This window comes from Polistes fuscatus, unplaced genomic scaffold, assembly GCF_010416935.1.
Source record: "Polistes fuscatus isolate 324 unplaced genomic scaffold, CU_Pfus_HIC Scaffold5, whole genome shotgun sequence".
Lineage (NCBI taxonomy): Eukaryota > Metazoa > Arthropoda > Insecta > Hymenoptera > Vespidae > Polistes > Polistes fuscatus.
This window is the reverse complement of record NW_025113129.1, coordinates 12,930,557-12,945,589: the sequence shown is the minus strand read 5'-3', so window position 1 is coordinate 12,945,589 and position 15,033 is coordinate 12,930,557. Positions and strand designations below refer to the sequence as shown.

General features: G+C 29.5%; 2 protein-coding genes across 4 annotated transcripts in view; one reads left to right on the top strand and one right to left on the bottom strand.

Moving 5' to 3' along the window:
- The first annotated feature begins 22 nt into the window (after positions 1-22).
- On the top strand, positions 23-3,190 carry LOC122522383 (peroxisome assembly factor 2). 2 transcript variants are annotated; one of them, XM_043643464.1, is made up of 7 exons: positions 290-345; positions 413-598; positions 671-1,147; positions 1,217-1,443; positions 1,519-1,924; positions 2,027-2,326; positions 2,390-3,190. In XM_043643464.1, exons 2-7 carry the CDS (start codon positions 538-540, stop codon positions 3,007-3,009), a joined length of 2,091 nt encoding a protein of 696 aa, XP_043499399.1. In that variant the 5' UTR covers positions 290-345; positions 413-537; the 3' UTR covers positions 3,010-3,190. The 2 variants fall into 2 exon arrangements, with proteins under 2 accessions (XP_043499397.1, XP_043499399.1); XM_043643462.1 differs by having other exon boundaries at positions 23-598.
- Positions 3,191-4,793: 1,603 nt separating this feature from the next.
- LOC122522384 (E3 ubiquitin-protein ligase CBL-B-B) overlaps positions 4,794-15,033 on the bottom strand; it is a 40,017-nt gene continuing 29,777 nt past the window's right edge. Inside the window, exons 2-8 of one of the 2 annotated variants that reach the window (XM_043643465.1) lie at positions 13,880-14,026; positions 13,499-13,771; positions 13,127-13,349; positions 12,711-12,884; positions 7,249-7,513; positions 6,430-7,170; positions 4,794-6,292 (exon numbers count right to left, since the gene is read on the bottom strand). In XM_043643465.1, coding sequence (XP_043499400.1) covers positions 6,434-7,170; positions 7,249-7,513; positions 12,711-12,884; positions 13,127-13,349; positions 13,499-13,771; positions 13,880-14,026 — 1,819 coding nt within the window. In that variant the 3' untranslated portion in view covers positions 4,794-6,292; positions 6,430-6,433. The remainder of the gene's footprint in view (positions 6,293-6,429; positions 7,171-7,248; positions 7,514-12,710; positions 12,885-13,126; positions 13,350-13,498; positions 13,772-13,879; positions 14,027-15,033) is intronic. The other variant, XM_043643466.1, reaches the window with a different exon arrangement.

Sequence of the window (15,033 nt, the reverse complement as noted above, 5' to 3'; positions counted from 1 at the left end):
TTTATGTACATTTTTTTATGTATAAAACTTGTAAAAGAATTATTTGATGTCACTTACATTTGGATTTGTAAATCATATATTTGAAACAAATGTTAATGGTTTAATAGTTGTTCATTTAATAATAATTATTATTTAGAAACTGTGTTTCTCTTTATATATTACACAATGTATTCGTGGTCATTTTATGTCATTTTCTTACAATCATTAATTCAAACATATATGAGACAAAATCCTTATTTTGTTCTTAGTTATATATTTTTATGTTACATGCAATTTAAATTCAAAAGGTTAATGAGAACAAAAATTCATTGCTTTACGTTATCGGATAAAGCTATGAAACATTTGGTAAATAAACAAATTGAACATGTTAATGATTACATAGATCCTTATGCATGCGTATTAACAAACGTAGATGGAATTAAAGCATCGATACCAACTTGGTTTAATCTATGTTGCAAGTCATCGTATAAGAAGTATAAAGTATTAATTATACCTTTCAAAGACACAGAACAAAATGTAATTTATGTTTCTGAAACTATGCGACATAATTTAGAAAATTTGTTTGATTGTATAGATTTGAATGATAAACTTTTCTTTGGTAAGTTTAATTTGCTGCAATGTACATAGTTGATGTAAGATGAAAACAAATTACAATTTTTATATTTTTCAGTTTCTACGATAGATAATATCATTAACTTTGCGAGCGAAGTTAAAGTCTCGCTAATTTCTAATCCTTATGACTGTTCAACTAACTTAATAGATGTGTTGTTAAAAAATTACTTTTCCAAACCACGCTTTTTGAGGTGGAAAGATGTATTCAGTATCAATGTAAAAGAATATGCAAAGGATCATATATATTCTACTAATCAAATACCGTCTATGATATATTTTAAAATCATAGCTCAGAAACTTGGTAATGATCTGATCAGCAAAGGCTGTTTTATTGTGCAAGGAGAAACATCACTTATACAAGTTAATAATATCCATAGTTATATTCCTTGTAAAAAAAGCTACTTATTACTGGACAAATTAATTTGGATTACAAAAACAGATTTGGATTATAATTATTATCTCGAAACTTATCCGCCAACTTTGGTAGAATCTTCCAATTCTTTGAAAGACTGTATTTTACCGTTCATAAAATCTGGTGAGAACTTTGTGTCCATATTATTATTATTTTATTTTATTAGATAGATTAAATGATATTTTTTTACAGATATCCAATTACACATAAAACCTGTGTTTCTTCTAACGGGTCCACCGGGTTCTGGAATTAACGAAATAGTACAAATAACTTCGGAAATAACGGGCTTGCATTTACTCAATGTAGATTTTTCAGAAATTCAAACTTTAATATCAGCGCAAACCGAAGCAAAATTACGTATTTTGATACACAATGCCAATAAATGTGCGCCATGTATAATTTGCTTGAACAATATTCAGGTATTTCAAATGTTTCGTATATATACGTATTAATTGTTTAAATATTGTTAACAAAAATAATAATTATTTATACAGGTATTCGGTAAAACGTTTGAAGGGACGAAAGACGAAAGAACTGTATCTGCTTTTGTAAAAGAAATAAACGATCTTTACAGTAAAACTCTAAATTATCCAATTATAATAATAGCTACTTCGGATGGGTCTGAAATTCCTGGTGAATTACATAGAATATTTACTGAAACTATTACATTGGAAAGTTTGGATCGTCAACAGCGAATGGACATTATAAAATGGCAGTTATCGTGTCAAAGAATAAATTACGATGCGGATTTATTAAAAATAGCTGAATTGTGTTCTGATTTTCAATATAAAGATTTAGTAACTTTGACATTGCATGCCATAAAAATATATTGTAAAAGAACTAAGCAATGTTCTGAGAATTCCATAATGTTAACAAAGGATGACTTTGTTAAAGCTTATGGTAACATTATTACTATATTTTATAATATTTATTATTTATTATATTATCTTTCTCAGTCTATTTAGTATAAACATTTTAAATACAATTTTTCTTTTATTTTAGAATATATACAATCGATAAATATGGATTGCAAAGGAATGCCACGTATACCGAAAGTACAGTGGAAGGATGTTGGTGGCTTAGAAGATTTAAAACACGAGATCATTCGTAGGATTCGCTTACCTCTATTGAATAATTTTGGTTTTGGACAATCTGGCATACTTTTATATGGTCCACCCGGTACAGGAAAAACTCTTATTGCTAAAGCAGTTGCAACAGAATATCAACTTCACTTTTTGTCCATTAAAGGTCCCGAAGTTTTGAATATGTATGTCGGACAAAGTGAAAAGAATGTTAGACAAGGTAAACAAAATTTGTATTATGATAAATAAAATAATATAATGAATTTAAATTATTTTTGTGTAGTATTTGAAAGAGCACGTTCTGCAGCACCATGCATCATTTTCTTTGACGAGTTAGATTCGTTGGCTCCTAATCGCGGCAGAAACGGAGACAGCGGTGGCGTCATGGATCGTGTCGTTTCTCAATTGTTAGCAGAAATGGATGGTCTTGAAAAAGCAAGTAATATTTTTATCATAGGTGCTACAAACAGGCCAGATTTAATCGATCCGGCTTTACTTCGACCTGGTAGATTTGATAAATTGTTATACGTTGGAATCCATTCGAATTTTGATTCTGAACTTAATGTCTTGAAAGCATTAACGTATAAATTTACATTTTTAAATAATGGAAACGAGTTGATGCAACTTAAAGAAGATTTACCCGTTAATCTTACCGGTGCTGATTTATATTCTATTTGTTCCAATGCTTGGCTCAATGCTGCACGTAGGACTCTTAATATTATCAATAATAAGCAGGATAATACTACAACAGACAAGAATGTTACAAATATTCTTGAACAATTTAATCATGTAATTGTTGAACTATCAGATTTTCAACAAGCGATACATAATTGGAGTCCATCTGTTAGTAAAGAAGAAATGCGAAGATACGAAAAAATGCAAAAGGAATTTTCTTCCAGATAAATTCAGACTCTCAATATTTCAAGATAAATTTTGTACATATGTATATTTAAAAAAAATAATATATTTAGCAATACTTAACTATATATATATATATATATATATTTTCTATTTAATATTCTAAACATAAGGTTGTACTCTAATAAATTCTACAGATAGATATAATACATGGCCTTTATATAAACGGTATTCTATTTTTATTTCAAGAAAGATAGTAAAACAATTTTTATACAGAGTAAATAATGAAATAAAAGAAAAATCTATCTACACATTCTATACTAAATATTGCACCAATCGATTAATTTTTAACTCTAGTGCATCATAGAGAATAAAAAGAATATTCGGATAAACTACTTTTATGGATCATGAAATTGTCTACTTTGCCAATAAGATATTACGTACACGATACAGCAAGATAAATATACAATATAGAAAAATAGGGCAGCTAAACTTACCAAGTCTATCTATAAGGACGTATATATAATTTGAAGATAGGGATTGCCGTGTGAATTTACTTCAAACACATTCAATATTTTAATGCGATATGTAATATAGATGAAATAATTGTTTTTTTTTTTTAAAGATCGCTTTCAAACGTGTTATACGTGTGTACCTTAAAAAAATTCAATGTGTCGTCTGGGCAAACAATTATGTTACAAACGTTACGTATATCAATTTTATCTTGAAAAATCGCACACGGAAATTTAAATTTATTGTTTTGTAAATATAATATTCAATCCAGTTGCGTCTTCGTTCGATTTCAAATATAATCCATGATGTAATCTTTGGCATTATCACGAGGTAGATTTTTATGGCGTAAAAGGGTGAATATTTATATGCATAAGAGTGAAACAACAAAACTTTTTTACCTTTGATGCAAATAATTTTGTCTTTTTTTTTTTTTCTTTTATAGTAAAAGCACTTTTCGTATCTTAGTATCATAAGAAACTTGGTTGAAGAAAGCGCGTACCAGTTTATATTTATCGTGCCATTTACTTTAATAATTTATAAAGCGACATTATTTTCTTTCTTATTTCTTTTTTTTGGGGGGAGAGTTTTTCTTTTTTCTTTTCATATATAATTGGTACATGGTCAACGTGTATAGATATGAATGTAGAATGATGTGTAGGACAAGCTCTATATAGAATATATTATTACAGAGATATTTTTTTTTTTTGGAGCGCCTACAACATCCAGATTTTTGTATTACATTGAAATGAAAAAATGTTTTTAATTTCAATACGATTCCTCTTACGTAACTTCCGTAATATTTAATCTCGAAATATAATTTTTTGGAATATTATTTATAAGAAATACTTAAACTCTATTACTTTGCCAAGACTTTCAAGAACATCCAAAGTATTATTAATATATATCTAACGTTGTGGATATTTGAATTAACGATAAAATAATTTAATATTTCCTATTTCAACTAAGTCATGAGATGATGATACATACAACAAAGTTATTATCCAATAAATAACGTTACTTCATTGACCGTAGAAAATAGAAGTTCGCGAGCGCGATGCTATTAAAATAGACTTTATGTTACAAAATTTGTCATTTATATTATACACGCGAATTAGAAAATATTAAATTGTTATAAGAATCTTAACGCGATATTTTAAATAAAAAAGAAAAAAAAATATATTCCACTTGGGAGTGTCATTGCGAATGATTTGTAAATGATAAATACAAAAAAAATATACAATTATAAAATATGTGATAAATAAACGGAGATATACAATTATAATAAAAAAAAAAACAATAAGTAACTAAATAGGAGATAAAGTTTGAAAAGAATAGCATCGTTATTGAGACGTTTATAACAATTGAATAATAATAATATCCGCATGATTATTACCACGATATACGTACGGTTATCGATCATCAAATTAAATTAATAAAATAACTTTTGATATCTTTTCGATCATAACGCGTACTACTAATATTATTATCATTATCATTATTATCATTAGGTCAACGATGGGATCAGTACAGTTTGTAACATAAAAAATATATGTTACAGAGTAGTTATATTAATACATAACTATTTATTTATATATAAATATATATATTTATATATTCATATAATCGACTAGTTGTGCAAACTACATAAGAAAGGATCGATAACAATATAGCATTGCATAGCCAATTTATATACTAATCCCAATGCGTAGGAGTGTTTAAACGCGAATGATAATTATCATTTAACTATATATAATCATCTTTTTTGTTAATTATATATCGATAGGATACGACAGAACAGTCAAAGGGGGTCTGCATTTATTGCAGTACACATATCAAACATAAGTATCACATTTGATGAATACGTTAAACGTATTTGCGCATATACACATGGTACGTGTAACTTTCTCATTGTCATTTTTCCCTTCATCTTCATCATCATTCCCGTCGTCACCGTCATTATTATCATCATTACCTCCGCACTGAATTTAATATTAAAATTATTTTTTTGCTGACTTTTAAGTATACATCTAGAAACAATTTTTTGTCGTTAATTGTGCGAGAAAAAAAAAGGGAAAATAAAAATAAATAAAAATAAGTAAAAGATTTTGTGTGTGTGTGTGTAGCACGTTACGCTTGTTGGTAAGTGAAGTTCGCAAAAAAATACTTTGTACTCGGCGGGTATAAATAATTACGTGTTCTTTTTTCTTTATTCTACTTCTTCTTATTTCTTTTTTTCTTTTTTTTTTCTAGTACTATTATAACTATTCTTTATTTTTCTCTCTTAAATTCGTCAGTCCCAAGTTATCGCACAAAATCTACCAAGCTTCCTTTAAATACCATGGTATTTCCAAATGGGAGATGCGTACGTAGTTTCGTGCTCTGATAACGTTTATCATAACTAACAATAAAGATTATACATCGTTAGAGTGATTTTGTTATATATATATATTAATTATTATAAATAATTTATTTTTTTTATATTAGATAATATACTTCAACGAATATCATCGTTTCTTCACTCTTTTCTTTTTCATTTATGTTATTCTATCACGATCATGCAATCTTCATCGTTAGTTATCTCATACAATTACATTTTTAGCATTGTGTGATGCTAAATTATATGAAAAAAAAAAAAATATTACAGGGAGATAGTTATATTTGATAAGATAGATAGGAAGTTAAATTGGCTAAAGGATTCTTTCCTAATACCACAGAAGTCTCTAAATATCTTATATCACGATCGAAGAATAACGTTTTCCACGTCAAAAATAATGTCTTATGGGTAAAACTGGTCATGATCCAGCAGTGGCCGAGCCTAAAAAATAAGAAAAAAAAAGCAACAATAAAAAACACAATTGATCGCGTATACTTTCAACATCGAGAAAACAGAAAATAAAAATCTATGATCTATAATAGCAGATTAAATAGGTAAAAATCAAAGTGTTGCATTACCGGGTCAAGATTTCGTCGCGAATTCGTGCAAAATGTCGCAAGCCATTTCAAAATCGTTCCTTGTGATACCCAAAGCCCTTATCACAGCGTCCTGTGCAAAACCAAGCGAGGTGAGCCTGGTGATATGTTCAATATTAACGTTTTCGTAAGCAGCAGCTTCCGGTTTGCTCGTTGGACCATTAATATCATCCCTGGCCTTCATGAGAGCAGTCAAACGTGCCCGGTTTACTTCGAGATTGATATTTTTCACAACGTGTTGCCTTGTACCGGGTATGACGATCGTATTTTCGTATTGGTGATCTTGCTTCGAAGTTTCTTTGCTTCCTTTTGGTGGCCTCGGAGCGGATAAGGGTGGTGGTACCGGTGGCACAACATTGTTTGCATTTGTTAAACTTGTAGTTGTAGTGGGTGTTGTTGTTGTAGTTGCTGTTGCTGTTGCTGTTATTGTTGTTGCAGTTGCAGTTGCAGTGGCAGTTGTTGTTGCCATTGCCGTAGTAATAGCAGTAGTAATCGTCGTAGTCGCTGTTGTTATTGTTGCTGTGCAATTATTTGAAATAATACGATTTCCTTTCTCCGGTAATATCGGTGGAACGTGAACTATGGCGGATACGTGATTTCCATGAGATGATCGAACGTGGCTACTTCCTCTGATTACTGTGGGTGGTACCGTAGGTGGTACAGGTGGTATTTGCGATGGCGAGGAAGCTCTGTGCAGCATATCGTACTTCACCTCGTTATTAACTACAACAAATTCATTGTTATCTCGCGTATCAATATTTCAATATGACATTTCGTATAGATATGTTATTGGAAAGTTACTTTTATTGTGTTGACTATCAGCAGTTGAACTTAGAATTACGGTGACAGAGGATGGCGGAGGTGGTGCGTTTTCTTTCGGAACAACCAAATGCGAACGACCATTTCGAAGATGATTACTCGGCGTTGGTGATGGCGATGGACGTCTTGGAGGTAACGGTGGACTTGGTACGATTCTTCGAGGTAGTATCGGTGAATTTGTTGGACTACTATCATCTTCGTCATCCGAGTCGTCGCAAATAAGTCCGTTCCTTAGCTCCATTATATCCTAAAACATCCAGATCAGAAGGGGGAAGTCGTTAATGATGTCTTCGTTCTACAAATTCGTCAATTTTTAACGCAACTATATTGGTTTTTATTTTATATTCGATGATTCTTCAATTCTTTAAAAATTATATATATATAAAAGAAAAGCAAAAGAAGAGTAAAGGTTTTTCTTTCTTTTTTTTTTTTTTTACGTCAAGAGAAAAGAAATTCGAATTTTCATTAATTACTATAACTACTACTATAACTACTACTACTACCACTACTACTACTACTACTACTACTACTACTACTACTACTGCTATTATTAACTATTATTGTTATTATTATTATTATTATTATTACTAATAGAAAATATTTACATTATAAAATTATATCAGGGATAGATTTGACACAGATAACAAGTAGGAATAAATAATTACGTGAAATAGAAAGAGATCATGCACTGTATCTTAATTCAAAAATATTTCTTTTTTTCTTTTTGCTTTAGCGAATGCAACGAAATGCAAGATTATTTGATACATGAATTCTTCTCTCCCTCTCACTCTCTCTTTCTCTCTCTCTTTCTTTTTCTTTACGTTGATAAAGTGATTCATATGATTGTTGTAAGAATAACACAAAATACGCAGTTGTATAATTATTTGATATTTTCTAAGTAAGATAAAGCATTGCACGAGAGAAATTAATAATGATATTATTAATATAATTTGCAACGCTTTATTCTTAAAGATATATTAATATATATATTATATATTATTATAGTATATTTATCATCAAGGCCGTATTCATGGGTGTGTAAACTATGCAGTGGTACAGGGGCTAAATCAAATAATTTTCTTTTTAATTATTATTCATGTTTATAAATATTTTTCATAATGAACAATTTTCTATCAAATTAAACAATATATAAATAAATATACTATATTACATATAACATAATATTAATATAATAATAATATTATACACATATATATGAAGTGAAATATTCGAAATCGCATCTTATCACCAAAAAGCCAAGAAATAGTGTTTGTTAAATGCATCATTTTGAGATTCTTAAAACGAAATAAATGAGAGCGTGTAAACGTTACAAAGTTGGCAGTATAGCATAATAATTATTATTAATATTATTACAAAGCGCTAAAAAAGAACAAACAAACAAAAAATGAAAAAAATGAATATAATATATATATATATATATATAAAAAGAAATGATGTGAAAATTAAATAAAAGCGAGAGAGATTGCCATAATGCGGAGATATGGTCTGTGAACTTACCTTAATTAATATCTTTTTTTTTCTAACACGTGACATCTCTCCTTCTCTCAGGTATGTACATTACCGATTAGTTCGATCATGCAGCGGGCAGAGAGAGCAATGGACCCAGTAGATAACGTTATGAAATAAATATTCAAATCTTTCTCATGCGAACAACACGATATAACAAAAAAATTGCAACACAATATTATATTCCTCCGCGAAAAACATTTCTTTTTTTTTTTCTTTTCATTTTATTTTTCTTCCATTTAAAAAATTTGTATCTTCCTTTTTTTTTTGTTGTTTTTATTACTGTGAGAGATCATTCGTGAATTTGTAGAGAATTATTTAGCGTGTATTACAAATTCAAATTCAACTAAAAAAAGGATATGTGCTTACAGTATACAAATATACAGGGCGAGTTGGTTTTTTCTTTTTTTTCTTTTAAAGAAAAGTTTGACTAATACTTCAGGAAATCTCATAAAATAAATTTGTAATAAGGCTCGTGACATTAAAAAATTTATCTGTAAAATTATTTTCAGTAAGTATCAATCAATTCTTTTTTTTTTTTTGACAACACCCTGTACAGATATATACGTGTGCCGTATAAACACTCTCTTTGTTTAATCGTGATAACATTCGTTTATTTAAAAGAAAATAAAAAAGAAGAGAGAAAAGTAATTGTTCTTTCTTTCTTTCTTTTTTGCCTTTTTTCCTTTTAATATCCCTAATATCTTATAATCGAATAGAAAAAAGTAATTTGTGTTGTGTAAAATGAACCGCGATAAAATGACGAAACCTAACAGCTAACGATGTTAATTGTTGTATAAATAATACTAACAATTAGGAGTTGACACATTAGGTAACAACACGTTTGGACAATGAGATATTATATTAAATATTATTGTCTTGTACTATTAGAAAAATTGATTGAAAAATCATTTCATTAAAAAGAATTAAGAAAAAAAAAAAAAAAAAAAGAAAATAGTCAGTGGCTCATTTATCGATTATTTCAATAATAATAAGTCATCGTTAGATCATTATTATTCGTTTCATTAATAAAAGTATTCGTTGATATATATATATACGTTACAGAATTTGAATCGATATTGTTTATATATAATGTGCTAATAAAAATCACCGATATAAAAAATCTTCGGATATACAATATACGTGTATATCCATTTTCGAAATAAATAATAAATAGTATTTTTTTTTTCGTCTTTTTTTCGTTTTTTTTTTTCTTCGTTAAAATTAAAGTGGATAAAAATTATTCGCTTAAAATGATAAATCTTTCGCATTTAAAAAATACGATACCATGTTACAACACAATCTCTTTTTACCGCCAACAACGGATGGATATATGTGTAAGTATATATATATATGTGTGTATAATAAGTTCTAACAGATTACACAAATACGCACACAATCGTTGACATATTTCACATTAACTAATTAACTATTATTTTCTCATCTTCTTTATATGATGCATTTTCTATTTCTTATTTTTGTATATATTGTTTTCCATTCCTTTCTCTAATTTTGCATCGATCAATATATATATATATATATATATATATATGTACATATACAGAGTGTTTCATTTAATCCTTTCGTTACTAGCGACCCATATAGGGGTCGTCCATGCAAAGGCCCCATATGAACGACTGACCGACCCATATAGGGGTCGTACCATGCGATTATGCGTATGTACGAGCGAATTTATATGAAACGAAATTCGTGGCAAAAGCATGCTGTAGCCAAAGGGTTAATGAAAACACCTTGTATATATATATATACACACACACACACACTATGTTGTTATTAAATGTTCATAAAATTTTACGAACAATCGATTTAAAGCTCGATCCTTAACCATACAGAATACTGTGATAGGTATAATCGCAATTATCGTGATCGATTCATTGTGTTATACATTGTACATATGTATATGTACGTTATATTATATAAGAGAAAATATTATTTTAAAATATGATAATAAGTTAAATTATTAATGCGTGACCCTAAGGCCTCTTTCTCTTTCTCTCTCTCTCTCTCTCTTCTGAAATATTATTATTAATATTATTATTATTATTATTACTATTATTATTATTATATATATATTTTTTTGTTTGTGTTTCTTTTTTTTTTTAATCGATCAATACTTTTCCGTCGAAAGTCCATTGCGATGATAAATATTAATTAAATCTTTTTAATCGTATTTATGTAACGAATTACACGTCTCAGAAAAAAGTGCTTAATAATATAATTACTTTTGTATATTTGTATGATTTTTAACGGCTTGGCAAACTCTTCGATAGAGAGAATAATTAGCTATTCTTAAATGATAAATGAGTATCCTTTAATGACAAAGGATAACAAACTAGAACCGTATTTAGTATAAAGTGCATTAAGCGCAACAGTGGTTGCAGTCTCATTTTCTATGGGACTACATTTTTTTTGTTTGGAAAAAGCTTATACTTACATTTACATGAACAAGGATACATAAAAATGCAGACTAATATGATTATTAATTAAATAAATAAATAAATAAAATGTGTTTATGAATTTTTGCTTGAAGCATTATATATAAAAATGTTGCGCCTATGGCATTGAATAATTTAAATACGGTCCTGACAAAACAGGAGGAATAAATGAGATTTTGTTGCTGTTGCTGTAATATCTCCAGAAAGCAATGAAAAAGTTAATTGCAATAAGAAAAAAAGAAAAAAAAGGGGGATTTTAAATCGTCGTAGTCGTCGTCGTCGTTGTTGCTGTTGAATTTCCTCGATTTTTCCCTCGAGTATTCGCGTTGGTTGGTTGTGGCAATGAAATGAGAGAACAGTGGATTGGTACAATAAGCCTTGAATGGTACAGCTTCCTAATAAAATGCAAAAAAAGCGAACCTACCTTCCAAGGGTTATGTCCAGGATGACTCGAGAACAAAACTAGGAGATTTTTCGATAATCTTTTCGAGAAATGGTACAAGTGTTCGAACGTTATTGTTAGTAAAAAAGAAAAAAAAGAAAACGAAAAGAAAAAAAAATAACAGAGATAAACAACGGCGCACTGCGAAAACAAAATGCCAATTCGCATTCACTGTGCTCGATGATCAATTGAGATGAACAAAATAAAAAAAGAAGAGGAAGAAGAAGAAGAAGAAGAAGAAGAAAAACGAGCTTCGAAGTAATCGATCACGACGATGAATGTATTGGCAGTGATTACGAAAGTGGTTTTAAGAATAATTCATATATACTTTTTGTTTTTGTTTTTTTCGAATAATTTGTTCATGTTCATTTAAAAATTTGAATAGCAAGTTATACAAACATACTCGAACAATTGGAATCCATTTTTATGATCACCACCGAAACAAATGATTTCCTCAGAATAATATTTGTTTGCTATCTTTTGAATCAGGCAAATGAATTCTCGATCGATCACTTGGAAGATTAATTGCGAATTAATTTAAGCGACAAAATAAATAAATAAAAAAGAAAAGAACGAGACTCTCGCGCGAAAAACTTTGATCAAGATTGGAAAAATTGGTCCCCTTAGATTTATCTTGTTAAATATATATCTAATATATTTATTTTCTTTCTTTCTTTCTTTCTTTCTCTCGTTTTCATCAGCATTCGACATGACACAACAATTTGGTGGCTTTCGAGGTGATTAGATTGTTGGTCACTGGTCTTAATTAATTTCGAGACAATGTCCTATAATAATTTTTCTCTCGTATCAATCGTTGAAAAATTTAACGATCAAATACGAGAGATCTAATTTAATATTCGAGATCATAAGAAAATGCGCGTTTGAATAAGATATCGTCAGGCATATTCTTTTGAAAATGAAAGCTTACTGTGTGTATGTTTTGGGATAATTTGTTATACACAGATAGCACATGTAATAATTAAAGGAAGGGGTGGTAGGTGCTACTCCTAGTCGGATACCTCGGTGTCGGGGTCGAGATCCCGCGTGGGGGTTGATGAACTGTTTGATGATGATGACGATGATGTGAGGGTTCCAGGTCGATGTGTTCTTCGAGGATCGAATGGATCCACTACGATTTGTTCGGTACCTTTGATCTCTGCTCGACAAAATGGGCAACCTTGCCCTTCCGAATCCTATGGAAAGAAGATTATAACAAATTTATAATAATAATAATAATGATAATAATTTATATATACTATTGTTTTAGTGTTCATTATTGGCTTGTTCAAAAGATTCGTGCTGTTGCTACAGAATAAGAAAAGTAAAAGAATAATTGATTTTCTGAAACTTTTTAGACAATCCAATAAAACCCTCCTTTGACAATATCTTATTATATAAAAATGAAATGTTTTTATAGTAAATTAAAAAATACTGCTACCTGCCAAGCTGTGAGACATGGTGTACAAAGTAGATGTCCACAAGGTTCTATCCTAACATCCTTATCATGTTCCGCACAAATCTTACACAATTGGAATGTGCTACCCATTTCGCAATACAGTTCATATTGTTCTGCCGTAACTTTAATGTGTTCTTCTGGTGTTGGTTGTACCGCCCACGTTAAATCCGGATTAATGTTACGACCGTCGGGAAATAAATAACTGGAATAACGTTTAATCATAATTCGCACACACACACATACACACACACATACAACATACACATAAGTTCATTCGAATGAAAAATACATTTTTAGTTTTGATTTAATCGAATAATGTAGGAATAGTTTTTTGTTGTTATTTTTACTTACAAGCCTTCCCGATAACCGTCTAAAAGTGCTTGACAAAGACTTTTATTGTGCGGTATTGTTTGAAGAATATCTCCGTCCGATGTGACATATCCGATTGCCCATTGACCTAATCTCGTGCAACTTAATCGAAATACGTAACTTCCAGGTTTGGCGATACAATATTTTTGCAATCTTGCTTTTACTTCGTCGTACGTGAGAAAGGCAACGTAACCGGGATGCGCCACAGCCAATATTTTCCAATTACGCAATAATGTCGACCATGGTTGAAATAATCTTTACGTTTGGGAAAGGTAGAAAGATCAAACAAATATATATATGTAGTTTATTAACAATTAAAGTGTGTGTGTGATTATTTGTAAAGAAAGTTAAATAAAAATTTACCTCGTAAACACGTCGAACTCGAAATTAGAGATGTAATCGTTGCACGTGAGATCTATCGTGGATTTCAATGCCATTGCTTGCAATCCAGAACTTATCTGATGCACTTGATTTAATTCGTGTCTAAATACCTTCCATGGGACCAATGTACTGTAACAATAAAATACAAACATTTACATTTTATTTCAATTTCTTTTATTCAAGCTTAAAAAATTGCTTAGAAATTATTTTGGTTAGCAATTAAATGGGGGACCTATTTTTTGGCGGCAAAAATACAATTTGAATATGACAGGACAGTATCGAGAGATTCCAGTACCCTGTTTTTCAAAACTGGAAATTTTTTAATAGTTATATAATAATAATTATCAAAGATTTTAACGATGTGGACCAAGAAATGACGCTTTCCAACTGACGTGTGATGTTCTTTGATATTTAATAACGTATTGTTTTGTAACTTGAGCATCCTTGATGTTTAATACCAGAGTCAAGGTTCGCAATATGTTCTTACGTTTTATTTTCTCACGTTTTACACCTGCTAGTGTTGAAAATAGTAGACACACTTCAAGTTTCGATCGAAACTTTAAACTAAAGGGTAAATCGTGAGATCTAATCAAATATTCTTTCGGGTGTACTCTAACCTTAACATTCCCCAAGAAAAATAGTATTTTTTTTTTATTATTACCGCTTTGTACGACGATAAATTTGTATTACAAAAAAAAAAAATGAAATAAAAATAAGAAAAAATGATCTATAAATCTTTCACATCGATGCAACGAGAATTCTTAAGCCTATTGACATTGTATTGGTCATTCTAAAGAAAATTGCTGTGTCACGTTGAACATATGTCGTTGGATTGCAACATGTCATCGCCTTTTTTCGCAAATCAAATATTTAAGAAGGTAAATCTGGACTTTTACCTTTTTCTTTCAACTAGGAAGGTATAATATATTACGTAGGCGTACATAAATTCTTTGAAAAAAATCAAATCGTTATTTAAATTAATACTTGGGATGAAATTAAATAATTTTAAATACTATAATAATCGATGTATGTGATATTAATAAAGTAAAGTAATATACGAGGACAAGAACTATTAATTTTCATACGATAAAATGATAAAAGAAAAAAAAAAGATAATTTAATAGTGATAATAGAAT

Coding starts and splice junctions, on each gene's coding strand:
- LOC122522383 (XM_043643462.1), top strand. CDS start 166: ATGTATTCGTGGTCATTTTATGTCATTTTCTTACAATCATTAATTCAA. Junction 599..670: donor GAATGATAAACTTTTCTTTG/GTAAGTTTAATT, acceptor TATATTTTTCAG/TTTCTACGATAGATAATATC. Junction 1,148..1,216: donor TTTACCGTTCATAAAATCTG/GTGAGAACTTTG, acceptor ATTTTTTTACAG/ATATCCAATTACACATAAAA.